General features: G+C 41.8%; 1 protein-coding gene across 1 annotated transcript; it reads left to right on the top strand.

Moving 5' to 3' along the window:
* Positions 1–11303: 11303 nt before the first annotated feature.
* Positions 11304–26958, top strand: C1H2orf76 (chromosome 1 C2orf76 homolog). The gene is made up of 5 exons (XM_063288728.1): positions 11304–11438; positions 13040–13090; positions 22396–22433; positions 22551–22632; positions 26664–26958. The coding sequence occupies exons 1-5, from the start codon at positions 11306–11308 to the stop codon at positions 26738–26740; spliced, it is 381 nt and encodes a 126-aa protein (XP_063144798.1). The 5' UTR covers positions 11304–11305; the 3' UTR covers positions 26741–26958.
* Positions 26959–27398: the final 440 nt, after the last annotated feature.

The following is a 27398-nucleotide window of genomic DNA, read 5'->3' as shown; positions in this document are numbered from 1 at the left end:
TATTTTGTTGCCGCCTCCTGAACAATTTTGCGAACTTCTGTCCAGAGTTCTTCCGGGACCCTACCTACTAAGTCCAGTCCCTTAAATCGATTCTTCACCTCCACTGCATATTCCTTAGGAATATTAGTGAGCTCATATCTAGCTGATCTGTGGGTCTTCCCTAATCTCTTTAGTCTGATCCTAAATTGTGCAAGAAGTTCGTGATCTGAACTACAGTCAGCTCCAGGTCTTGTTTTTACTGACTGTATAGATGTCCGCCACCTTTGGCTGCAAAGGATGTAGTCAATCTGATTTCAGTGTTGTCCATCTGGTGAAGTCCACGTATAAAGCCATCTCTTAGGTTGTTGGAAGAGAGTGTTTGTTATGCAGAGTGAGTTGTCTTGGCAAAATTCTATCAGCCTCTGTCCTGCTTCGTTTTGTTCTCCCAGGCCATACTTACCTGTAATTCCAGGTGTCATTTGACTGCCCACCTTAGCATTCCAGTCTCCCGTGATGAAAATAACATCTCTTTTAGCCGTGTTGTCCAGTAGGTGCTGCAGATCCTCATAGAACTGCTCTACTTCAGCTTCTTCAGCATCTGTGGTTGGGGCATATATTTGGATCACTGTGATGTTAGATGGCTTGCCTTGAATTCGAATTGAGATCATTCTGTCGTTTTTTGGGTTGTATCCAAGCACTGCTTTAGCCACTTTACTATTAATTATGAAGGCTACTCCATTTCTTCTGTGGTCCTCTTGTCCACACTAGTAGATCTGGTGGTCATTTGATGTGAAATGGCCCATTCCAGTCCATTCCAGTTCACTGACACCCAAAATGTCTATCTTTAATCTTGACATCTCACCAATAACCACATCCAATTTGCCCTGGCTCATAGATCTTACATTCCAGGTTCCAATGGCGTGTTGATCCTTAGAACATCGGATTCGCCGTTCACCACCAGCACCGTCGGCCGCTAGTCGTCCTTTCGGCTTTGAGCTAGCTGAGTCATCACGTCTGAGGCTAGTTGAACTCATCCTCTGTTCCTCCCCAGTAGCATTTTGACCATCTTCCAACCTGGGGGTCTCATCTTCCGATGGTATACCAACATATCTCTGGTTGTACTGATCCATTTAGTTTTCACGGCAAGAATCCTGGGGTGGGTTGCCATTACCTTCCCCAGGGATCTCATTTAGTCTGACCTCTCTCTCATGACCTTCCCGTCTTGGGTGGCCCTTCATGGTTTACCTCATGGCATCATTGAGGTGCTCAAGATCCAGCACCACGACAAGGTAATGATCCTTTGCTGAAGCATCTCCCATATAGACTACTGTAATGTGCTCTACATGGGGCTACCCTTGAAGAATATCCAGAAGCTACAACTGGTCCAGAACACAGCCACGTGGGCAATTTTAGGTGCCCCAAGGTCAGCATATGTAACACCAGCACATGTAACACCTTTTCTGTATGAGCTGTACTGACTCCCAGTTTGCTTCTGGGTCCAATTCAAGGTGTTGGTTATCACCTTTAAAGCCCTACATGGCATGGGGCCAGGTTACCTGAGGGACCGTCTCATCCCCATCACATTTACCCATCCCAACCCGTCATGCAGAGAGGGCATGTTACGGACCCCATCTGTAAAAGAATTCCAACTAGCGGGGTCCAGGAAACAAGCCTTCTCTGCAATAGCTCCTGACCTCTGGAACACTCTTCCCCCAGAGGTGAGACAGGCCTCTTGCTCCTGGACTTCTGCAACAAACTAAAAACCTGCTTATGTCAACATGCCTGGGGCAGGAAGGGGAACAGTCTTTTTTGGGGATGGCTAGCACCCTAGAGGGGCCCACTGTACTCACAGGTTGAGTTGCAATCTTAGCCATCTGGATTTTATCATGTTTTATATTTTTACTGTTTATTATGTATTTATTGTATTTAATTGCTACTGAATTTTAAACTTTGTTTTATTGCAAACCGCCCAGAGTCCCCCTTTTGGGGGGAGATGGGCGCTGATAAATTTGATAAATAAAATAAATAAAAAGTAAATAAATGCATGACATGTGGGCTTAAAATGTGGTTGCCTAGTTTATGACTCAGCATGTTGTGAACATACTTGGGTGTTGTGGTTTTGTGGTTCAGAATATTGTGGAAACTCAGGCCACTGGGTTAATAAGGTTACTCACATTGTTAACGTGGTTGCAAGCAGGGCTTCAGGACTGGCAAAGAGTTGTTTTCCAATAGTAGAGAATATATGTAGCTCAGTGTTGAACTGCTGGGTTCTTGGTTCTTGAGCTGGATTGTTTTCTTGCAGATGTTTCTTTACCAGGTTAGGTAACATTATCAGTGCATGGAGGAGTGGAGTTTGATGGCTGTTTAAATATAGCTTGACCTGCCAGTCTTGGCTGGGGTGTGATTTCTTCCTTGATGGTTCCATCATTAAAGTAATAAAATATCTGCAAGAATACAGCCCAGCTCAGCAAACACCAAGAATCTAATAGTTGGTCTTTTAAAATATTCCCCTAACATACATAGATATAGAGACAGTTAGGAAGCATGTGTAGAACAAGGATGAAAGGTAAGAGGTCTCAGCTCTCCTGACCCAGAGGTTCTCTGAGTTTTAGATGCTCTTGGCCCACTTTCCTGCTGTGGTGCTGTGCTTGGTAGATGCTGCTGCCATCACCTATCTTCCAGAGAGAGATGCCTTTACCTGGCATCTCCCCCTTAAGTCCAACACGTTAGAGAGGTAGGGAATCCACAACCTGAGTGCCTTACTGGCAAGGGAGATTGATTGATTATGTACCATCAGGTCATTGTCTTAGTGACCATATAGATAGACTTTTTTCCCCATGATGTTCTGTTCTTAACCTGGTTCTTCAGGTCTTCCAACCATGCACTCATCACTACTGTAACTGAGTCCATCCACCTTGTACTGGTCATCCTCTTCTTTACTTTCCTTCCACCTTTCCCAGCATTAGAGCCTTCTCCAGAGAGCCAGGTCTTTGCATAATGTCCAAAGTAGGATAATTTGAGCTGGGTCATTTGTGCCTCGAGTGAGAACTCTGGGTTGCTTTGTTCAATGATCCATTGGTTTGTTTTCTTGGCTGTCCATGGTCTTCTCAGGAGTCTTTTCAACACCAAAGTTCAAAGGCATCAATATTCTTTCTATCCTGCTTTTTTAAAGTCCAACTTTTGCTTCCATAGAGTGTTACAGGGATACCATGGCCTGCACAATTCTGATCTTTGTACTGTAGGTATAGATACAGCATGGCCTTTGAATAACTTTTCCAAGGCCTTCATGACTGCTCTACAAAGTGCTAGTCTGCAGTGTATTCTTGACTGCTTTTTCCTTTACTATTGATGGTAAAGGAAAAAGGCAGAAGCTATTCACCACTTTGATATCTCCATCATCAGTTCTAAGGCTGGTTGTTCTACCAGTTGTCATTAGTTTAGTCTTCTTTACATTTTATAATTTTAGTCCCCTTTTTTCACTGTGCCCCTTAACTTTTATTACTAGGGCTTGCAGATCCTTTGCATTTTTGGCTGTCAGGGTAGTGTCATCAATATAGTGTAGATTATTGATGTTTCTTTCTCCAGTTTTAAAACCACACTCATCTTCTTCCAATCCAGCTTCCCTTATCATATATTCAGAATATATAATATGCTTGTTGCACTCCAGAATTGCCAATCTGGAGCCAGTTGGTTTCACCATGTTTTGTCCATGCTGTAGTTTCCTGACCTGTATATAAGTTTCTCATGTTGTTCTAAGATTCCCATTTTTATTGAGCACATTCCACAGCTTGACATAATTGACACAATCAAAGGCTTTTCTATAATCAGTGAAGCACATAGTGACTTTTTGGTATTCTTTGGCTTTCTCAGTTATCCAGCATGTATCACCAATAATGCCTTGTGTTCATCAGCCTTTTCTAAAGCCAGCTTGAACATCTGGCATCTGTTTTTCCATGTACGGCTCTAATCTGCATTGGATGATCCTAAGCATTATTTTGCTAGCATGTGAAATTAAGGATAGTGTATAATAGTTTGCCCACTTTGTTAAGTCTCCTTTTGGGGGGGGTATTGGAATATAGATTGATCTCTTCGAATCTGCTGACCACTGTGTCATTCTCCAGATTTGCTGGCATAGCTTGGTTAGAACCTTGACTGATTCTTCTTCTGTTGATTGCCATATTTCAGTGAGCATTCCATCAGTTCCTATAGTCTTCTGACTTGGTAGGAGTGTTGATGTAACTTCATCTTCTTGTATTAGAGGTTCTTGTAAGTAGGGAATATCTTCTGAGATATCTTGGATGTTGACATCTCTACCATACAGTTTTATTTCTTTATTTCCTTATCCAATTTATATGGCCATCCATCTCATCAAGTGACTCTGGGTGGTGAACAGAATTAAAATAAAAACAATAACAAACATCATAAAAGTTAAAATACGGGCAGCGGAGAAACAACAACTCAAATAACACAACCAAGAATTTCAGTACACTTATTCCATTTTTGTTTGATTTCCTTTGAGTCAGTTACTGTCTGTCTATTGGCATCCTTTAGCATACCAGTTCAAGGCTGAAACCTCCTGAGTTCAGAGATCTTTTGAAAGACTTCCCTTGTTTTCCCATGTCTATTTCCATCTTCAATGTCTTTACAGATGTTGTAGTAATACTGCTTCTTGTCTCTTTTTAACAGCTCTCAGAAACTCTTTGTTAAGTTTCTTTCTGAGATTTTTGTCTTCGGTTTCTCTTCTCTTCTTAGAAATTTCCATTATTTGTTCTGACATCTTCTCTTTCTTCATTTTTGGAAGTCTCTTGTCACATTCATTCTTAACAACTTCTTTAAATTCATCCCTAATTCCTCTGGTTCACTATTAGTGAGGTTCAGACTTTAAAGTGATTCCTGATGTTCTCCTTGATACTGTGGGGTGTATGCTGAAGCTCGTATCATGGAAACTAGTTAGCTTTCTTCATCTTCTTTAGCTTAGCTTGGAGTTGCACATAAGCAGCTCATGATCTGTTCCACAGTCAGCACCTGGCCATATCTTTGATGCTATAATTGAGCTTCTCCACCTCCTTTTAGCAATATTATAGTCAATGGCAAGAAAGAGGGGAATAAATACATAATGAAAAATAATGAAAAAGGGATATAATTCTTTAATGCCAATTTCCAGCCCTGTAACTTTTAGAGTATATGACCAGGGAATCATGTCCATCTACCTTCTTAAAGTATAGAAAATGTCTCTAGAGAATTTGTGTCAAGAAAGAATACATAGGGGAAGTTTAGAATTGGAAGATTCTGGACACAATAGGTGACAGCATTGATTTGCTAACAGAAATCTCTGTTGCCCAGAGATTTCAAGTGATCTAAAACTCACTGACTTCAGCAAAGGATCGTTACCTTGTCGTGGTGCTGGAGCTTGAGCACCTCAATGATGCCATGAGCTAAACCGTGAAGGGCCACCCAAGACGGGAAGGTCATGACAGAGAGGTCAGACTAAATGCGATCCCTGGGGAAGGTAATGGCAACCCACCCCAGTATTCTTGCCGTGAAAACTAAATGGATCAGTACAACCAGAGATATGTCAGTATACCATCGGAAGGTGAGACCCCCAGGTCGGAAGATGGTCAAAATGCTACTGGGGAGGAACAGAGGATGAGCTCAACTAGCCCCAGACGTGATGACGCAGCTAGCTCAAAGCCGAAAGGACGGCTAGCAGCCGACGGTGCTGGTGGTGAAGGGCGAATCCGATGTTCTAAGGATCAACACACCATTGGAACCTGGAATGTAAGATCTATGAGCCAGGGCAAATTGGATGTGGTTATTGGTGAGATGTCAAGATTAAAGATAGACATTCTGGGCGTCAGTGAACTGAAATGGACTGGAATGGGCCACTTCACATCAAATGACCACCAGATCTACTACTGTGGACAAGAGGACCACAGAAGAAATGGAGTAGCCTTCATAATTAATAGTAAAGTGGCTAAAGCAGTGCTTGGATACAACCCAAAAAACGACAGAATGATCTCAATTCGAATTCAGGGCAAGCCATCTAACATCACAGTGATCCAAATATACACCCCAACCACAAATGCTGAAGAAGCTGAAGTAGAGCAGTTCTATGAGGATCTGCAGCACCTACTGGACAACACGCCTAAAAGAGATGTTATTTTCATCACAGGAGACTGGAATGCTAAGGTGGGCAGTCAAATGACACCTCGAATTACAGGTAAGTATGGCCTGGGAGAACAAAACGAAGCAGGACACAGGCTGATAGAATTTTGCCAAGACAATTCACTCTGCATAACAAACACTCTCTTCCAACAACCTAAGAGACGGCTTTATACATGGACTTCACCAGATGGACAACACCGAAATCAGATTGATTACATCCTTTGCAGCCAAAGGTGGCGGACATCTGTACAGTCGGTAAAAACAAGGCCTGGAGCTGACTGTAGTTCAGATCACGAACTTCTTCTTGCACAATTTAGGATCAGACTAAAGAGATTAGGGAAGACCCACAGATCAGCTAGATATGAGCTCACTAATATTCCTAAGGAATATGCAGTGGAGGTGAAGAATAGATTTAAGGGACTGGACTTAGTAGATAGGGTCCCGGAAGAACTCTGGACAGAAGTTGGCAGCATTGTCCAAGAGGCAGCAACAAAATACATCCCAAAGAAAGAGAAAACCAAGAAGGCAAAATGGCTGTCTGCTGAGACACTAGAAGTAGCCCAAGAAAGAAGGAAAGCAAAAGGCAACAGTGATAGGGGGAGATATGCCCAATTAAATGCAAAATTCCAGAGGTTAGCCAGAAGAGATAAGGAATTATTTTTAAACAAGCAATGCGCGGAAGTGGAAGAAGACAATAGAATAGGAAGGACAAGAGACCTCTTCCAGAAAATTAGAAACATTGGAGGTAAATTCCAGGCAAAAATGGGTATGATCAAAAACAAAGATGGCAAGGACCTAACAGAAGAAGAAGAGATCAAGAAAAGGTGGCAAGAATATACAGAAGACCTGTATAGGAAGGATAACAATATCGGGGATAGCTTTGACGGTGTGGTCAGTGAGCTAGAGCCAGACATCCTGAAGAGTGAGGTTGAGTGGGCCTTAAGAAGCATTGCTAATAACAAGGCAACAGGAGACGACGGCATCCCAGCTGAACTGTTCAAAATCTTGCAAGATGATGCTGTCAAGGTAATGCATGCTATATGCCAGCAAATTTGGAAAACACAAGAATGGCCATCAGACTGGAAAAAATCAACTTATATCCCCATACCAAAAAAGGGAAACACTAAAGAATGTTCAAACTATCGAACAGTGGCACTCATTTCACATGCCAGTAAGGTAATGCTCAAGATCCTGCAAGGTTGACTTCAGCAGTTCATGGAGCGAGAATTGCTAGATGTACAAGCTGGGTTTAGAAAAGGCAGAGGAACTAGAGACCAAATTGCCAATATCCGCTGGATAATGGAAAAAGCCAGGGAGTTTCAGAAAAAGATCTATTTCTGTTTTATTGACTATTCTAAAGCCTTTGACTGTGTGGACCATAACAAATTGTGGCAAGTTCTTAGTGGTATGGGGATACCAAGTCATCTTGTCTGTCTCCTGAAGAATCTGTATAACGACCAAGTAGCAACAGTAAGAACAGATCACGGAACAACAGACTGGTTTACGATTGGGAAAGGAGTACGGCAGGGCTGTATCCTCTCACCCTACCTATTCAACTTGTATGCAGAACACATCATGCGACAAGCTGGCCTTGAGGAATCCAAGGCTGGAGTTAAAATCTCTGGAAGAAACATTAACAATCTCAGATATGCAGATGATCCCACTTTGATGGCTGAAAGCGAAGAGGAACTGAGGAGCCTTATGATGAAGGTGAAAGAAGAAAGTGCAAAAGCTGGCTTGCAGCTAAACCTCAAAAAAACCAAGATTATGGCAACCAGCTTGATTGATAACTGGCAAATAGAGGGAGAAAATGTAGAAGCAGTGAAAGACTTTGTATTCCTAGGTGCGAAGATTACTGCAGATGCTGACTGCAGTCAGGAAATCAGAAGACGCTTAATCCTTGGGAGAAGAGCAATGACAAATCTCGATAAAATAGTTAAGAGCAGAGACATCACGCTGACAACAAAGGCCCGCATAGTTAAAGCAATGGTGTTCCCCGTAGTAACATATGGCTGCGAGAGCTGGACCATAAGGAAGGCTGAGCGAAGGAAGATCGATGCTTTTGAACTGTGGTGTTGGAGGAAAATTCTGAGAGTGCCTTGGACTGCACGAAGATCAAACCAGTCCATCCTCCAGGAAATAAAGCCAGACTGCTCACTTGAGGGAATGATATTAAAGGCCAAACTGAAATACTTTGGCCACATAATGAGAAGACAGGACACCTTGGAGAAGATGCTGATGCTCGGGAGAGTGGAGGGCAAAAGGAAGAGGGGCCGACCAAGGGCAAGGTGGATAGATGATATTCTAGAGGTGACGGACTCGTCCCTGAGGGAGCTGGGGGTGTTGACGACCGACAGGAAGCTCTGGCGTGGGCTGGTCCATGAAGTCACGAAGAGTCGGAAGCGACTAAACGAATAAACAACAAACAACAAAACTCACTGAAAAACTAAATTTGCTTTGATAATGAAGATATCACAGCACAATCAAAATATCAGAGTCAATAAAAGTGTGGACTTAAGAAGACACTGCCAAATTAAAGCACAACATCTTAATGTAGATTTCTAGCTAAATGCCTATTCCATAGAGATCAGCAGAGTCTAAATCAAGGGATCCACTTTGTCTCCCTAAATCCTCCAATCTCCTTGTAGATCTGCAACCTTTTTTCATAGGTTCCTGTTCCTTACTTTGACTCCCGGGGATTATACATTTAGAAATGCATTTTGGGTCGTGGTTTGCGCGCACTTCCAATGAAGGCTGCCTAGTGAGGTTCTCATGAAAATGCAGGCTTTGACATTTCATTGCTCTGTTTTCAGGAACTCTCGCGTATTTTTCCCGTTCTTGGTCCTCGTAGAAAGCATTCGATGTGCTGCAACGAGGAACCCGGAGTCTAGTTGTGAAATAATTGAGTTCAGCCCTTTGATATGTCACTTGGCATCTACCCAAGCCGGTCGCGGAGGTGGCATATAGAACCCCACGTGGCCAATCAGAAATTGCTGTGGAAATTACATCACGGTTGCGTGATGTCAGAACGCAAGCCGTATTTAACCGAGAGAAAATTCTCGCTTTCATATACGTTGTAACTTTCGGGTTTTTTTTGTGTGATTTGTATCTCTCCAGGGTGTATAAAAATACCCATAGACAAGTGAAAGAAATTATAGTATTTTAGCAAAACTGTGATGCCCCTACAAGACAGCAATCCTGTCTTCTGGTCCAGGTCTTATTTCGAATCAAATAAATGATTTTTGGAGAACATGAAACTTAACGACGAGTGAGGTTGGAGAAGCCGCAAAACGGGCAAACGGTGCAATAGTGTAAGAAAGGTATTTCATTTTTAATTGACAGTTCTCGGCCTTACTTTCAAATTCGAATATATTACTGGAGTGCTTTGCATGATTGTTGCAAATGCTCTCTTGGCCGCATCCTAGTTTGCAACCCAGTCGGGAGAATAAGCGTTTATAATAGCAATTTAAAAATACCCAGCTTCGGGGGACGGCTGGGGAAGAAACCTACCTGAATCACTTGGTGAGAAAGTTGAATTATTTTGAAGTAAGACATACTTTATTTCGAACAGGCATGTAACACTAATTATTTTTGTTTAACTGAAATCTCGAAGTGGAGTACAGTAAAATTGGTATAGGTACAAAATGCGTAACATTCTCCCTGAAAGTTTTAGGTGATCAGTGAAAAATCTTTATGATCGAGGTCAAGCGAAGTAGGGAAAGGAGAGAAAGGGCGGCGGACGCACGCACCAGGCATTGCAAGGCGACGAAAGCTCCCAAAAGAGAAAAGGGAATTCTAGGTGTCGTCATTAGGTGGAACGCAAAAGTGGGAGGAACAGCCAATCGTTGACGAGAGGGGCGGAGAATAGTAGAAGCGTGGAGACGGACGTCTCTTCCCACCAGGAAATGAGAGGCGGTAGGCGAGGAACCAGCGGATGAATGACTTTCACGTGCCTTGTAGCCACGTGATTCTACGGCAGGGGCGGGGTTTGAGCGGTTTCGCTAATGCGAGCCTGCGAGCGAGGGGAGGAAGCTGGGCTCTTGGCTCGCCTGGGAGAAAAGTCGGACTCTTAGCGACGGTGTCACGGGGAGTGGCAGGTGATTTCGGAGGCAGAGTGACGTGCATTGCGATGAGGCTGAAGGAGATGCGGACTGGGGTGCCACGCGCAAGGTTTATCGGTACTTGAAGTTGGGAGGCGTTAGAACCTGGGGAACCACTACGCCAGGCGAAGGCGTTTCCCCGGTGCCCGCAGCTGGGTGGGGGTTTGTAATTAGTCCATTGGAGTTGGGCGGCGACTAAATGTAAATAAATAAATAAAAGTAAATTAAACGCTGCCCCGCAGCCCCGTATAGCTGTAATGCTCTTATTGCAGCCGTGAGTTCGCACGAGGCTTCTCATCACAGATATATATACACGCGTGCACCAAAATGCACGTGCAAACAGGAACTTCGTATTTTGATTACATTGCTCCTCCCCATTGTGTAGCGACTCATGTGAAGCTTACCGTACTGTGACAGGCCTTGTATGATCTTTTTTGAAATGGCTCAATTACTGTTGGACTCACTAGAGGTACCAGACATGGGCTGAAGAAATCCAGACGATCGCTAGATCGCAGGCTACAGTGCCTCAAAATAGAAGGGTCTCTTTGTTGCCGCCTACCGATCTTTTGGACTTTTGCCGGCCAGATCGGGTAACCCTAGGATTTGCCTTCATTCCGAAGGTGGATGAAATCTGTTTCTTATATCTGAGAACTTCCTGCGGTTTGAGATCTTCGGGGAAAATCTTAAATTTAGATTTTAAAAAAATTAAAGGGGCAGAGGAGGAAATGATAAGAGAAAGTAGTGGACACTGGGAGGAAGAATATGGAAGTACAGTGGGTCAGTATCCACTAACTAGTTTTCTTTCAACATCACCTGTGCTATGTCTCCTTTTCTCTGCATCTTTCAAGGCTTCTTGTTGACTGTCCTCATTTCAAAATAGGACTCAAATGTTTCTAAATTTCTGCAATAGGTGTTAAATTAATGAAATAATTACAAACTTTTTGCAAATCTCTTTGGACCTCTCAGTTGATCTCTTATATTCTTATTTTCCAAAGAAAACAAGTTTTTTCAAAGGCAATAGTTCAGTGTTTTATTATGTTTTTGCCTTCCAGGTAATTCACATGTCCTCCAAAAGTGTGACGGTTACTGTTCGCCTCATTCGATCTTTTGAGCATCGTAATTTCAGACCAGTTTTGTACCATAATGTTAACCTGGACCAGACTGTAAAAGAATTCATTGCATTTGTGAAGAAGGGTAAGAAGCTGTGAGGGTTGACTTTGCTCAAAAACTAATTGGCAGGAGAGAGAGAAAAAATGGGGAGGGGATTCTGCTGATAGCTCTCTGGCAGAAGAACTGGAACATATTTAGGGAAGGCTGGAAAAATGAAACAGAACTAGAGTGCTGCAGTCAGCCAGCCAGGAACATCATTATAGTGTTGGTTGGGCCAGTTGTCTGATTTGATTATATATTATCTCCTTTGTTCCTACAGTATTTCTTTTACACCATGATTTGGAAAAGTCAAACTCAGTAAAGTTCTGTTTCTCCCAGAATGTATGGTTTCCCTGGGAAGATCCACCTACAATGCAAGGTTTTTTATAGTATCATATGTCAAGATATTAAGAGCCAGTTTGGAGTAGTGGTTAAGGCACCAGGCTAGAAACTGGGAGGCCGTGAGTTCTAGTCCTGCCTTAGGCACAAAGCCAGCTGGGTGACCTTGGGCCAGTCCTTCTCTCTCAGCCCTGGGAAGCAGGCAAGGGCAAACCACTTCCGAAAAACCTTGCAGGGACTTCAAAGATGTCGAGGCAGTCTCCAGGAGTCAACATTTACTCAAAGGCACCAAAATATAAAAATTTTTAAAAAAATCAAGATTTTAGATGGCAGATTCTGAATTATATAATTTCACTCGATAATCTGTAACATCATTATGGTTATTATATCCATTGTCTGTTTTAACTATGTTTACAGGTAGTCCTTGTTTAACAACATTAATTGGGACTGGAAACTCCATCATTAAGCAACACGGTTGTAAGTCGAAAAACCACATGATGGCACCACTTAGCGATAGCAGTCCCGGTTGCTGCTGTTAAGTGAGGACTGTGTGGGTTGTTAAGTGAGGACCTCACATGATCACGACTTGCTACTTCCTACCGGCTTCCCCATTGACTTTGCTTGTCAGAAGCCAGCAGGGAAGATCGCAAATTGTGACCACATGACTGGGACATTGTGACCATCATAAGTATGAGGGCTGGTTATAACTACCACTTGTTCAGTGCCATTGTAAGTTTGAACCAATGAGTGGTTGTTAAATGAGGACCACTTATATTGGATGTAAAAGTTTTAAAAAAAACCCTGTTAAAACTTTCACATTGTTGCCATGAAAACTCTATGGAGTATCCATGTGGTCAGAAGAAGTCAAGCCTGCCTCGAAGATGTCTTTACCAAAATGCAAAGATCCTCATCAGTCAGACTCAATCCCTGATGACTATGTGGATACAACTATGCAGTTTTCTTGACTGGGGAGTGTTTTGTCACTGCTGTCTTGGGGGATGCTTTCTCAGTCTAGCCTACCATCCTGGTGGCCTCCCCTTTGAGTACTAACCAGATCTGACCCTGCTTAGCCTTTCAAGATCAGTGAAAGTTGATTAGCTGCTGCCCCCTGTTGGACTCTTTGGGAAAAGATCTCATTGATAAATATTTATACTTTGGAAGTGAGTTCCACTGGATCTGGTGGAGTTTGACTGGAATTTGAAATGCAGCTTTTTTTCTCTTGGTCTAAGATAATGGTCCAGGTGTTTACATACACTGCTAAACGTAAGGTAAAACAGCGTTGATTGTCATTTTTGCTCCCCTTCTAGATGTGGCATCACGGACAGAACTTCTGCCACCCTTTCGAAAATATACATATGGTAATATTCTTTCCTTATTTTTAAAATAACAGAACTTACTGACTTAGTGATGCTCATTCTGGGCAATGGTGCCAGTCTTTAGTACCTGACCTGACAAGATCAGATCATGGTTTGCTTTACAGGTAGTCCTTGCTTAACGACCATCCGTTTTACGATGGTCTGAAGCTACGATGGCCTCAAAAAAAGTGCTTTATGACCTGTACTCACATGACTGTTGCACCATCCCCACAGTCATGTGATTGCAGTTTGGGCACTTAGCAGCAGGCTCACATTTACGACCAGTTGCAGTGTCCTTGGGTCACATGATCGTGATTTGTGACCTTTTTTGCTGCTTTCCAGCAAAAAATGTCATTGGGGAAGCTGGATTCACTTAACAACTGTGGTGATTCACTTAATGACCCATGATTTGCTTAAAGGCCATTGTAAAAATGGTCATAAAATCGGGTCCAGTCATGTGGTGACTCACTTAACTACTGCACCGCTTAACCAATTTTCCAGTCCCTATTGTGGTCATTAAGTGAGGACTGCCTGGACTACAGTCTGTTGAATAAGTCACAGTTGTCTGATTCACTCATCATGCTAAGCTTCAGTTCTGAGATGGGCAATCTTTGCCCTCATTTTGACAGTCCCAAAGGCTCCCCTCAGAGAAATTCAGCAATATATTATATAATCCCAGCTCAGAAGTGAACTCTTGTTCAGATCTCCCATTAGCCTTATATAGTGCTGGTTACCTGTTTCTGGTATTGACTCCAGTTCTAACCTCTGACAGGAATCTAACATCTGTTCTAACATCTGAAAGGAATCTCCTTGTATGATGACTTGGGCTAGCTTAAAAAGAGAGTAATTATTTTTGAGTACTTACATGTAAAATGGTTTCAGGGTTAAAAATGCAGTGAATGTTGAAGCAAGCTGGTAGTGGCGCTGGTTGGTGAGGAGCTAATGGCGTCTACTTTTTCCTTCTGCATAGATAAGGTAACAAACTGTTGTAAATAGCATGTAATCACTTTTACCAAGGAAGTTTTGTATTGCTTAAAAAAAGTTTCTTAGCAAACTTCGCAGATGGCATCACTGTATTGTAAATCACTCCTGCCTTTGAGCCCTTTACCTGTACTGATGCTTGTAACAATTCAGATCAAGGGAACAATAGGCATTCTCTAGTATGATACCTGCAGAAGGGAAGAAAAGTAGAGGTATGTCAGAAATAATGTCTCACGGCAGAGGATCAAGAGTCTGGGTTCCCAAGTCATTACAAGATACGTCATCAAACATCTCCAGGTGTTGGGGACTGGAGTCCAAATTTTATTTAAAAATACCGCTGACAGTGGATCAACTGTGAATTATGACCAAATCATTGGTAAGATGTGCCACTAGGCCAGTGTTTCTCAACCTTAGCAACATTAAGATGTCTGGCTGGGGAATTCTGGGAGTTGAAGTCCAGAAATCTTAAAGTTGTCAAGGTTGAGAAACCCTGCACTAGGCCAACCCCAAGTGTTGTTTATATTCCCGGAGACGACAGGCCCCAGACCCTGAACCTTGCATAGACTTAAAGACCCAGAAAATGGTACTACACCACTGCCAGCTGGTTCAAGGGGGTGCATCTGCTGTCATTCTGGGGGTCCTGACAAGCTGAAGGGATGTAGTTTGGTATGCTTTTTCTTTTAATCTGTAATTCTCTTTCAATAATGTTCTTGCTGGCATTTCATTCTGTCTTGAGCCTGGTTTGAATCCTATGAACCTGTTGGCTGCCAGCTGGCCACTGGTGCCAACAAAGCTGGATTCCTGGTGAGACCAGTTGAAAGAATTAGGAAAGAAAAAAGGATTAGGAATGAAAAAATAGCATTGCAATTCCATTGTGCTTAGAACTTTTCCGCCTGGAGTTGTACCTCTTGGAACTCAAGTCCACGTTACCCTGCACGTTATTCATTCATTGTGTATTAATTATCAGAGTTGCCCTTGGGGTATGAATTTTTTATCATCATCCAAAAATGCCTTTTGGACTTGGCTCACGTGCTGAAATGCCAGTCATGACCCACAATCCTTTGAAATCAGTTTCTTCCATGCTTCTGCATTTCAATATCCAGCAACTAATTGTGAGGTCAGAAGGGGGAGCCAAGTAGGGGCTGGAAGCATGGGATAAGAACTTACATGCTGACAGAATTTACATAGTAAATAAGAAGCAAATGAGAGCCGAGATAAAGAAGTAGGGTCTTAAAGATGAATTTGCTAGATGAAGTAATATTTAAATCAAAACAAGAATTAGTAAATTAACAGGTAAATTAATGAATTATAGGAGCCCAATTTTTATGCCAATAATGCAGATACTGGATGTTTGAAAGAATTAGAAGTTTAGCTATATCTCTGTTAACATTCATTTAATGACCATGTCAGTTTTTCAGTAAATGAATTTGTGTACTGTAATGCGTTGGAACATGCTAATATAAAAACAGTGCCCTAGCTGGGAAATGTTTAAAAGTAAACCAAATAATGCACATCCTTTTGGCACAGGTAAAGAATTATATACCTAGTGGGATTAGTAATGCCTCTATTACAGTATTTAACTAATTCTGAGGATATAGTTAGAGTTTCAAAATTTTCCTAGTAGAATTGCATTGCTTGCTTGCAGAACAATATTAAAACCAAAAACAAAATATATTAAACTGATTTGGAAAATGTTATATCAAAAATAATAGGGATTGGCAATATTGTGTAGCCAGCCTATTGAGATTACGAGACAGTAGATGGCAGAATTCCATAGTAAAGCCCTTGCAGGGTACACTGACAATAAAGCTTGAAGTAGGAATTAGTATGTTTTCAAGTTTAATGATTTCTTAATTTCATTAGTTTAATTTTTATATACATTAAATGGAGCATTAGTGTGAGAAAAATCAAAGTGGTGTTTTAATAGTTGCTGGTTTCTACCACAATCTGGTTATGACTTGAAATCACAAGGTATTGATTAATACAATTCAGTCCCATTGTTTTCTCATTCCACTGAATACCCTTTATTTTCAAATGACAAGAAATAAGCCCTTGAGGATTTAATTAGCTTTCTCTTTGTTGTGAAAATGGTGTATTTCCCCCTTTTGGAAACATAGTATCTTGCATTCTCAAACATAAGAGAAAGTGATGCTGAGTTAAAGTCTTTCCAGATGGGTTGGGGTCAGGGGAATGGATTTCTCCTCCCAAGATATCTGCTCTGGGTAGTTGGGGAGCAGAGCAGGGATGGGGTGGGAAGCAAAATCAGATAGACGGAAGTTTTCTTGTGAAACACTGTTATTGCTCCAAGATAAAAAATGGCAAAAACTGTTGGTTCTAACAAACCTGAGTTTTGACTGCTAACAAGAATCATTCATCTGAAGCCTGGTAGTTCTTAGCAGTCTCATATAATTAGGTGAGACAGAATAGATTAAGCCATTCTATAAATGGATAAATTCGTGAACTTGGAGAAACTGTTCATATTTTTAAGATGTGCTAGTTTTTTTTCCCCAGTCGGTTGATTGATAAAGAGAAATTCAGCTGCTGTAGTGTGAGCTCAGTTTGTTGGTATAAATAATGTCCAGTATAAACCACATTCTTAGCTTGCTTCATACCAGATTTTATTTTGTGTTTATAATTAAGTACATGCATTAGAAGTGGAGGAATAATGAGGTATGTACGCTAACAGAATTTTTATGTCAATAACTGGACTGGAAACAGAACTGTTAACTTCTTAAAACAAGGTGAATTGGGGTATTAAAAAAATGACAGTCCACATGCTCCCAAAACATACAATGGTTACTTGACTGGAACTAGAAATAATCCTAGCGATCTAATTAAACTAAAATCTCCTGTCTGTGTGGTTTCTCTTTTAACTATATAATTCTAAAACAAGCATAAGAGAACCGAACGTTGGAATCCGTATTGGAGTGTTTGGTGCTGAGGGGACTAAAACGACAGTCTGAGTTTAAGACTGCACAGGGAGTTGCTTTGCTGGGGAAATTTTATGGCTATCTGGGCCAGTGTTATGGGAAAGAGAATATGTTTTGTGGGAGTTTTTTCTTTGCTGAGAGATCTGAGTTTTTGAGGGGGCAGTTGGGCTGTCTGACTTTCGTAAAAAAAAATCCCTCATGTGTAATAGGGAGATATGTAAATGCCCTGGTGTATTTTGAGGAGGGGTAAACAATTAAGAATGTGTAACTGGACTGATAATGAGGCTATTATGATTTTATTTTTTCTAACGATTTGGACTAAGATTTACATGACTTTTGATTTGTAAGATTTAAAAGGTATTGGTGAGATACAATAATATTTTATTTTGGTCTTTAGGTTTGATAGGGTTAAGACTGTGGTAGCATTATTGATTATAAAAGCAGACAATTTACATGTTTATATAACTCGATCTTTAATATCGTTACCTTGTCGTGGTGCTGGAGCTTGAGCACCTCAATGATGCCATGAGCTAAACCGTGAAGGGCCACCCAAGACGGGAAGGTCATGACAGAGAGGTCACACTAAATGCGATCCCTGGGGAAGGTAATGGCAACCCACCCCAGTATTCTTGCCGTGAAAACTCAATGGATCAGTACAACCAGAGATATGTCGGTCTACCATCGGAAGATGAGACCCCCAGGTCGGAAGATGGTCAAAATGCTACTGGGGAAGAACAGAGGATGAGTTCAACTAGCCCCAGACGTGATGACGCAGCTAGCTCAAAGCCGAAAGGACGGCTAGCGGCCGACAGTGTTGGTGGTGAATGGCAAATCCGATGTTCTAAGGATCAACACACCATTGGAGCCTGGAATGTAAGATCTATGAGCCAGGGCAAATTGGATGTGGCTATTGGTGAGATGTCAAGATTAAAGATAGACATTCTGGGTGTCAGTGAACTGAAATGGACTGGAATGGGCCACTTCACATCAAATGACCACCAGATCTACTAGTGTGGACAAGAGGACCACAGAAGAAATGGAGTAGCCTTCATAATTAATAGTAAAGTGGCTAAAGCAGTGCTCAGATACAATCCAAAAAACAATAGAATGATCTCAATTCGAATTCAGGGCAAGCCATCTAACATCACAGTGATCCAAATATACGCCCCAACCACAGATGCTGAAGAAGCTGAAGTAGAGCGGTTTTATGAGGATCTGCAGCACCTACTGGACAACACGGCTAAAAGAGATGTTATTTTCATCACGGGAGACTGGAATGCTAAGGTGGGCAGTCAAATGACACCTGGAATTACAGGTAAGCCTGGCCTGGGAGAACAAAACGAAGCAGGACATAGGCTGATAGAATTTTGCCAAGACAACTCACTCCGCATAACAAACACTCTCTTCCAGCAACCTAAGAGACAGCTTTATACGTGGACTTCACCAGATGGACAACACCGAAATCAGATTGACTACATCCTTTGCAGCCAAAGGTGGCAGACATCTATACAGTCGGTAAAAACAAGACCTGGAGCTGATTGTAGTTCAGATGACGAACTTCTTCTTGCACAATTTAGGATCAGACTAAAGAGATTAGGGAAGACCCACAGATCAGCTAGATATGAGCTCACTAATATTCCTAAGGAATATGCAGTGGAGGTGAAGAATCGATTTAAGGGACTGGACTTAGTAGATAGGGTCCCAGAAGAACTCTGGACAGAAGTCTGCAACATTGTTCAGGAGGCGGCAACAAAATACATCCCAAAGAAAGAGAAAACCAAGAAGGCAAAATGGCTGTCTGCTGAGACACTAGAAGTAGCCCAAGAAAGAAGGAAAGCAAAAGGCAACAGTGATAGGGGGAGGTATGCCCAACGAAATGCAAAATTCCAGAGGTTAGCCAGAAGAGATAAGGAATTATTTTTAAACAAGCAATGCATGGAAGTGGAAGAAGACAATAAAATAGGAAGGACAAGATACCTCTTCCAGAAAATTAGAAACATTGGAGGTAAATTCCAGGCCAAAATGGGTATGATCAAAAACAAAGATGGCAAGGACCTAACAGAAGAAGAAGAGATCAAGAAAAGGTGGCAAGAATATACAGAAGACCTGTATAGGAAGGATAACAATATCGGGGATAGCTTTGATGGTGTGGTCAGTGAGCTAGAGCCAGACATCCTGAAGGGTGAGGTTGAATGGGCCTTAAGAAGCATTGCTAATAACAAGGCAGCAGGAGACGATGGCATCCCAGCTGAACTGTTCAAAATCTTGCAAGATGATGCTGTCAAGGTAATGCATGCTATATGCCAGCAAATTTGGAAAACACAAGAATGGCCATCAGATTGGAAAAAATCAACTTATATCCCCATACCAAAAAAGGGAAACACTAAAGAATGTTCAAACTATCGAACAGTGGCACTCATTTCACATGCCAGTAAGGTAACGCTCAAGATCCTGCAAGGTAGACTTCAGCAATTCATGGAGTGAGAATTGCCAGATGTACAAGCTGGGTTTAGAAAAGGCAGAGGAACTAGGGACCAAATTGCCAATATCCGATGGATAATGGAAAAAGCCAGGGAGTTTCAGAAAAACATCTATTTCTGTTTTATTGACTATTCTAAAGCCTTTGACTGTGTGGACCATAACAAATTGTGGCAAGTTCTTAGCGCTATGGGGATACCAAGTCATCTTGTCTGCCTCCTGAAGAATCTGTATAACGACCAAGTAGCAACAGTAAGAACAGACCACGGAACAACGGACTGGTTTAAGATTGGGAAAGGAGTACGGCAGGTCTGTATACTCTCACCCTACCTATTCAGCTTGTACGCAGAACACATCATGCAACATGCTGGGCTTGAGGAATCCAAGGCTGGAGTTAAAATTGCTGGAAGAAACATTAACAATCTCAGATATGCAGATGATCCCACTTTGATGGCTGAAAGCGAAGAGGAACTGAGGAGCCTTATGATGAAGGTGAAAGAAGAAAGTGCAAAAGCTGGCTTGCAGCTAAACCTCAAAAAAACCAAGATTATGGCAACCAGCTTGATTGATAACTGGCAAATAGAGGGAGAAAATGTAGAAGCAGTGAAAGACTTTGTATTTCTAGGTGCGAAGATTACTGCAGATGCTGACTGCAGTCAGGAAATCAGAGGACGCTTAATCCTTGGGAGAAGAGCAATGACAAATCTCGATAAAATAGTTAAGAGCAGAGACATCACACTGACAACAAAGGTCCGCATAGTTAAATCAATTGTGTTCCCCGTAGTAACATATGGCTGCGAGAGCTGGACCATAAGGAAGGCTGAGAGAAGGAAGATCAAACCAGTCCATCCTCCAGGAAATAAAGCCAGACTGCTCACTTGAGGGAATGATATTAAAGGCAAAACTGAAATACTTTGGCCACATAATGAGAAGACAGGACACCCTGGAGAAGGTGCTGATGCTAGGGAGAGTGGAAGGCAAAAGGAAGAGTGGCCGACCAAGGGCAAGGTGGATGGATGATATTCTAGAGGTGACGGACTCGTCCCTGGGGGAGCTGGGGGTGTTGACGACCGACAGGAAGCTCTGGCGTGGGCTGGTCCATGAAGTCACGAAGAGTCGGAAGCGACTAAATGAATAAACAACCACCATGACATGCCCTGTATCTCTTCCTCAGTCTATGAACGAGGCAGGTTTAAACAGTCCTTAATTGTCCCACTGTTAAAGCAGGGTGTTCCCCCCCTGCTCCCCACACCACCCAAGGGCAGCCTCAAGGTACATAAAATCCATCACCTGGGAGGCAAATCAGGTAGCTGCAGTGCCTTGAAAAGAAGGCAGGAGGAGGATCAGCCGATTCCATGCTTATATAATGTTCTGCCCACTCATAGATGGATGGCAAGCAGTTCGACTCAGCTGGCAAAAGGCTTCCATGTAAACCAGATCAGAGGTGGGCCCCAATAGCTAAGAAATCATTGTTTGGATAGGCTACATTCATGCATCATGCTATACTGAGATTTAAAATCACTGCTGGAAGAGAGCAGAGTGATACAGTTCACACAACAATGTGTGGCTTCACATATCACAGAAATCGGAAGCAAATCAGTAACACAGAAGTCCCTTTCCTTGCTCGAACATCTGGAATATTGAAAGCATCTTAGGGCATTTTCACAAAATGGCTTCAGCGGTGGGAGCGAAACCGAAATACTTTGCCACATAATGAGAAGCCAGGACACCCTGGAGAAGATGCTGATGCTAGGGAGAGTGGAAGGCAAAAGGAAGAGGGGCCGACCAAGGGCAAGGTGGATGGATGATATTCTAGAGGTGACGGACTCGTCCCTGGAGGAGCTGGGTGTGTTGACGACTGACAGGAAGCTCTGGCGTGGGCTGGTCCATGAAGTCACGAAGAGTCGGAAGCGACTAAACGAATAAACAACAACAGACAGAAATATTTAGAATAGTAGTAGGAAGGAAATAATGAAATGGCTGTTGTCTTATGGGGGAGGGAAGTTGATTTAGAAATTTATGTATACACACACACACACAGGCATACTTTTTTATGTAAGGGGAAGGAACAATTGTATTAGTGATTTGCACATGTGTTAATGGATTGATTTATAGAAATAACGTGATCTTGGTTTGATAGAGAGTAAGGGTTTGACTATGGAAATTGCTGTACGATATCGCTGTTGAAAGTTGGAAGTCACCTTTGTATGTAATCTTTAAAATTCTTTTTTTCTTGTGTTTTACACTTGTTCAGTTTCTTTTTCTTTTTGTAGTTTTTTGTTTTTTATGTAGCTTTTATCTTTGTTTCAAATTTAATAAAATTCTTATTCAAAAAAAAGGGAATCCATACTGGAGTGTGAATTTGACTAAAGAGATGCTGGTTGTTGTTGATTTGTTTCTTTGCATAGTCTTAACAATGCTGCCCTGTGTTTGCGTTTCATGCAGTTTGGATAGGAGATCTGTATGTATGAAAACGTTTTATTTTAAGACAGAGGTTACAATTGATAATATTTTTAAGGCTGGCAACAAATTAATCGTTAAAACCCATACAAGGATGTATTTATGCGCAAATTAATTATAATGAAATAAATAACAACTGGCTGCAAACTTCTGTATGCTTACTTGGGTCCTATTGATTCATTGAGACCTCTTTTTATGGGTCTAAATTTGTGTTCGTTTATCGCAAGCGGTATCGCTCGACGAGTTGGTTTTGTATTTCAAACTGTGATAACTCTCTACTTCTAGTTAAATTAGTAAAAGTAATACTTGTTGTTAGTTGCCGTCGAGTTGTTCACAACTCATGGCGACCCTACGTATAACAGAACTACTGCAGAATAAATGAAGTATGCATGAAATCTGGCAAGTAACAGTGAGTGTTCAAGATCAAATATGTCTCAAAGTAAGTAATTAATCTTTCAGACACAATGAAGATCATCCATCAGGCACACGGCTCTAAGGTACGTTTTATCATTGCTTCCTCATTTCCCCCTAGATTTATTTGCCTACATTCTTTTTCTTGATGTTGGAAAACGTCTACTCTCTCATTCCCCCTCCCCCATTCCCCACATTTCTAGACCAATGAACTTGTTGTGAGTTTAGAAGATGACGACAAACTCATTTTGGCAGAGGACAGCGCCTTGAAAGCGGCTGGAGTAGGTAGGTTGTTCATTTGAACTGACTGAAGACGTGGTTCATTGTGCTTGCCTTTATCCTGGGAACAGGTGACTATATTTGGATAGCCAGCCGAAAAGCAAAAGCTACTCCTGATGCTCAGTGCACAGCGCGGTAATTATTCAGGAGCAGGAGAGGAGGTCAGCTTAATGTACATTCAGATCATTGGGCTTGAGGGCACCGTGTCTCTCCCTACAGAATGGCAATGAAGGCGTTGCTTTAAGAAGAGAACTCTGCAGAGAATAATTTTAAATGATTGACAGTTTGGTTATTAGTAGCACGCCGGCTTAGTCTTTTCAGTAACATTTAAATAGATGTTTTGGTTGGAAATTTAAGAAGGGAGACATGAGAGAGGCATCTGTTTAATAAAGCACAGTGCTGGAATCACCTGGATCTCTGAAGCAGAGTGCCCTGGGGTATGCTATGCTGTAAGAAATGTAGGGAAAGAGGATTGTGTAGGCCAAACCAGGTGGCTGCAGGGTGTCAGTTAAACATTGATTTGGCAATACAGGTAGGTCCTTGTTTAGCGACTGCCTTGTTTAATGACCGTTCGCAGTTATGGTGATAAAAAAGTAACTTTGCAACCAATCCTTGCATTTACGACCTTTGCAAGTCTGTAAAGCAAAGGAAAGCTGAAGTAAAATTGTAAAAGCATGGTGTTTCACTTAGTTGCCAAACCCAATTGTGGTCGCTAAATGAGGACTACCTATACCTCCCCTTCAAAGCCAAAATAAATATAAAGTTCTCTGGACACACAGCATCCTGCTTAAAACAGTATATTCATTGTTATTTATTTAATCAAACTAAAAGGCCACAATCTCAGTCACAATTTTAGGTGGCTTACAAAATGTAAATACTTGAAGTTACAGTAATAACTCAGAATAGGAAATGATCAGGTGGCCGCATCAGAGAAAACGGGGTCTTTGAATGAAGTGTCTCATTAAAATGACTGAAAATGGGAGAAGCTGATCACAGATTGGTGTAGGATTTTTTTTAATGGAAAGCTGTACACTGGGTAGGTCCACGTGTAGGTAACCAATGGCCCATGGGCTATATGAATCCTCTAGTGTTTTCACCGTAATCCATGATTCTAGAGAAACCTTCAACTTAATTCATATTTTCCAACTACAGGGCAAGAGCTGTCTAAATCATCAATGGTCTGGACTTTACTCTTGTATAGCATCAAGCATTTCATGATTAGGAACATTTTCTTGCTGTGATTTGTTGAGGGAAAGTGATGAGGATTGGTGCAATGGATCAATGGGAGGGTTTGCTGGTGAGATGTTCTGTAACCATCTTCTTTGCATCAGGATGATGCAAAGGTGAGAAGTTTTAAACTTATCACCCTCCAGAATCATCCCTACAAGAAATGCCCCCCCCCAAATTCATGATGTAACATTCAGTATCGGAATAGTGAACGTAGAGGGAAGATTGTCTCTTTTCTGCTGATGTTAGCTTCCTTGAGAAGATTTTGGCTCAGAATGCTCAGTGGATGGAAAAGAGGAGGTGATCATTGCTGATTCCTTTCTCTGTGTCCCTGGCCCCAGCTTCCATTCTTGTTGTTTTCCTAAAGTGATTATTCTGGAACTAGAAATAAAGAAAAAAGAAAATTTGCCATTTTCCAAATGTGGTCTGGGACTTAACATTTTGGGGAAATATTAAACCGCCTTCGGAATGACCAGATCTGTATGTTCAGGGAAAACATTGGACTACTCCAGAAGACACCAGAATGTACTATTATGAATATCCAATCTGTAGTCCTCCAAACACCATGAGATTACACCACAGAAATTCCACAGCAAAATGGCCAAATTCTGGTGTACAATTTTTGGTACTGTATAAGAACTCCAAATAATGATGGGAATGATTGCAAGGCCTCAGACACACACACATTCCCCTCTCCCATTCCCCCCGTAATCACTAAGCCCCACCAGACCAGAAAGCTTTGGACATTCCCCTGCCCACCCCCACCCCCCAGATGAAGTTTTCATCTGACTGGAAGTAATTTTGTGGGCCCTCCATCCCCCCGAACAAGATGCCTGAAAGTTCTTGGTCCTGCTCCAGTCTAGGGGCCAGAAACAGGGTTCTGGGCAGCCTCATGTGGGTTATGGGCTGTGGGTTACCCATCCCTGCTTTAATGAAAGCCTTAAGTATTCCAGTTGTGGATATGTCCCAGGGGGAGCTCAATGCCCTAGGAGAATATAACTTCTGATGGTGAAGAGAGGACAGGAAAAGTAGAGTGTTCTCTGATCATTGGACAGGCTGTCCTTTTGGCCATTTGGTCCATGGAAGCTTTTCTTTCAACATTTAAGCCTCCAAGTAAGGGCGGTTATGAAACCCCCTAAAAGTACTAAAAATAATCTGAACAATTAAACTGGCAGCTGAGAAGAATGTATTGTTTAAATAAGATATTTTGAAATGACTTGAATGTGTCTCTTTGTAAGATAGAGTTAGCTTGAGGGTAAGAAAAAGGAAACACGTCTTTTTTCTGGTATATGCAGCGAGGGGGCGAGTACCAGCACTGTTCGTGTTTAACTATTATCTGCAGTCTATATGCCTGTGCTCAAAGTGGCTTGAATAACAACAATAACCATAACCATAAGAATAATTATAGTGCATTAAAATAAAAAACCATAGTAAACATTAGCAAAAGAAAACAACAGTGCCTCATAGAGCCACAGCATCCTAACCCATAGCAGGAAGGTTGTCCTCATCACCAAGCTATTTCAAAGCTCTCCAGAAAAGCCAGGTTTTTACGCCTTTCTGAAAAGCCAGTAGAATGAAAGCCAACCTAATCCTGGGAGGAAGGGATCAGCACCTGAGCACTGATGCTCTTTCTCTTGTTTTCATAGAAAACTGAATAATTCCAAGGGGGAGAGATCCAGCATCCAAATAAACATGGAATGTTTTTGTTCATTTGTAGAAGTATTAGAGTAAGGGTGCAAATCTGAAGCTTGCTCCTGATGACTCCCTGGGTCTACAAACCCAGATGTGACTTTCTGAACAGGTCCCCTCATTGGAAAAAAAAATTGTGAGAATAGAATAACTTTTTTTTTGGTAATCATTATCTGATAAGCAAGGCTTGAACTTGTGCGTTTCACCCGAAAGTTCTGTGCGAAGTGGCTGCAATCAGTTCTCATTCCTCCTAGACCCTCTCCTTGCTTTCTGCAGATTTCCTAGTCAATATTCAGTCATCGCTCCCCCCGCCCCTGCTCCTTCCTTCATGACACAGGCAGACTTCATTAACTTATGGTTTAATTTTAAAAAGCGAGTGCAGAACTTGGTGGCTTCACACTTCAAAAGGCTCCCACGTCTTCTAATTGTGATGACTTTCCATCAGCAGTGTGTCTGCTCTGAATTAGTAATGTTGCTGACTTACTGTTTTAGAAGAAGTCCTTGACCTGCTGGTGGGAAGAACTGTGCCTGCTCTGAACCTATGTGGTTCCTTTAGCTCTGCCAGATCCCCTGTGAATAATTAGAGGCATTTGAAGATATTGCTGGAGAAGCCAATTTGTGTCTTTCACTTTGCATATTGTTGAAGCCTCATGAATTAATCATGGGCAGAGGGGAAAAATTAGCTTCTTCAGTCTCACATTTGATGGGTCATGAGGGAGAATGTAAAGTGACCTGTAAAATATTCTACTGATCCTCTAAGTATTAAATTATTACGGCTACAGGTTAATTTAGGGGGGAACTCCCTCCCTTCTCACGGAATAGAACAAGGAACTTTAAAATACAGGTTTAGCTGTTTCCTTGTATTCTGAAGAGAAGAACTAGTACTTTCAGCTTGTGGAATGATATATGAATGTCTTTGTTTTGAATTTTGTTCTTAAGCAAGGGTGCTTCCCATTCCTTCTATCAAGTTTACTATGTCTTATTGCTGTTGGGATTAGATGTAAAAAGTCGTTAACCAACAACAGCCTTAAGTAACAGCTTAATTATTGCTATTTTTTTCTGTGATGGGAAAACTCCTGTCTTCATCAAGTAGGTGAAATATGTGTGTTTTCTCATTTCAGCTAATGAAACAGAGCTAGCATTTTTCTGCATGGACGATTACAAGAAATATAAAACCAATCCTGTTGCAACCTGGTGAAGACCAAGGAAATCGAGAGAATTTTTTCCTGCACCATTTATGAGAGGGTTTATGCTGAGATCCTCAAAGGGTGTGTTATAAGCATTGCAACTTTTGTTTGCAGGAATGCAAGACCCATTGCAGAGGGCGAGAATACAAACTGACATTGCTTTCTGACATGATTAATTTCACTTCCTGAAATGTGTGGTGTTTTATAATAAACATATATTGATACCTTCTCTGTATGGCTTGTGAATAGATATTTGAATGTAGATTGACATAGCCATTTATTCTGAAATGAGGATGTATATTTATTCTGAACTCCAGAGAAGAACCAAGCATAAGAATTCTGGGCTGTCTTTCCAGACTACAGCTGTTGTTTAGAGTCTTTTGCATTTCTTCCCCCCCCGTCTCTCCATAGCATTTTCAAGATGATGGAAATGTCTGAAATGCCTTATTTCATTTGGCAGCCATATAGGGACAAAGGCTTTATGCTGGGCTTTTTTCAGGGTTTATACTGTTTTTAAGAAATGGTTTTGAGGCAGGGTGCCATAGTGGTGTTTATATAGTGCTAATTGTGTGTTGTTGTTTATTCGTTTAGTCACTTCCGACTCTTCGTGACTTCATGGACCAGCCCACGCCAGAGCTTCCTGTCAGTCGTCAACACCCCCAGCTCCCC

The sequence above is a fragment of the Candoia aspera genome, chromosome 1 (genome assembly GCF_035149785.1).
Source record: "Candoia aspera isolate rCanAsp1 chromosome 1, rCanAsp1.hap2, whole genome shotgun sequence".
NCBI lineage: Eukaryota > Metazoa > Chordata > Lepidosauria > Squamata > Boidae > Candoia > Candoia aspera.
This window is presented reverse-complemented; position numbering and strand designations above follow the sequence as displayed.

What these genes read in the sequence shown, in the direction of transcription:
- C1H2orf76 (XM_063288728.1), top strand. Translation starts at nt 11,306, where the DNA reads ATGTCCTCCAAAAGTGTGACGGTTACTGTTCGCCTCATTCGATCTTTT. An exon ending in CTTTCGAAAATATACATATG is followed by an intron (nt 13,091 to 22,395) that starts GTAATATTCTTT and finishes TTAATCTTTCAG; the next exon opens with ACACAATGAAGATCATCCAT. An exon ending in CTTGAAAGCGGCTGGAGTAG is followed by an intron (nt 22,633 to 26,663) that starts GTAGGTTGTTCA and finishes TTCTCATTTCAG; the next exon opens with CTAATGAAACAGAGCTAGCA.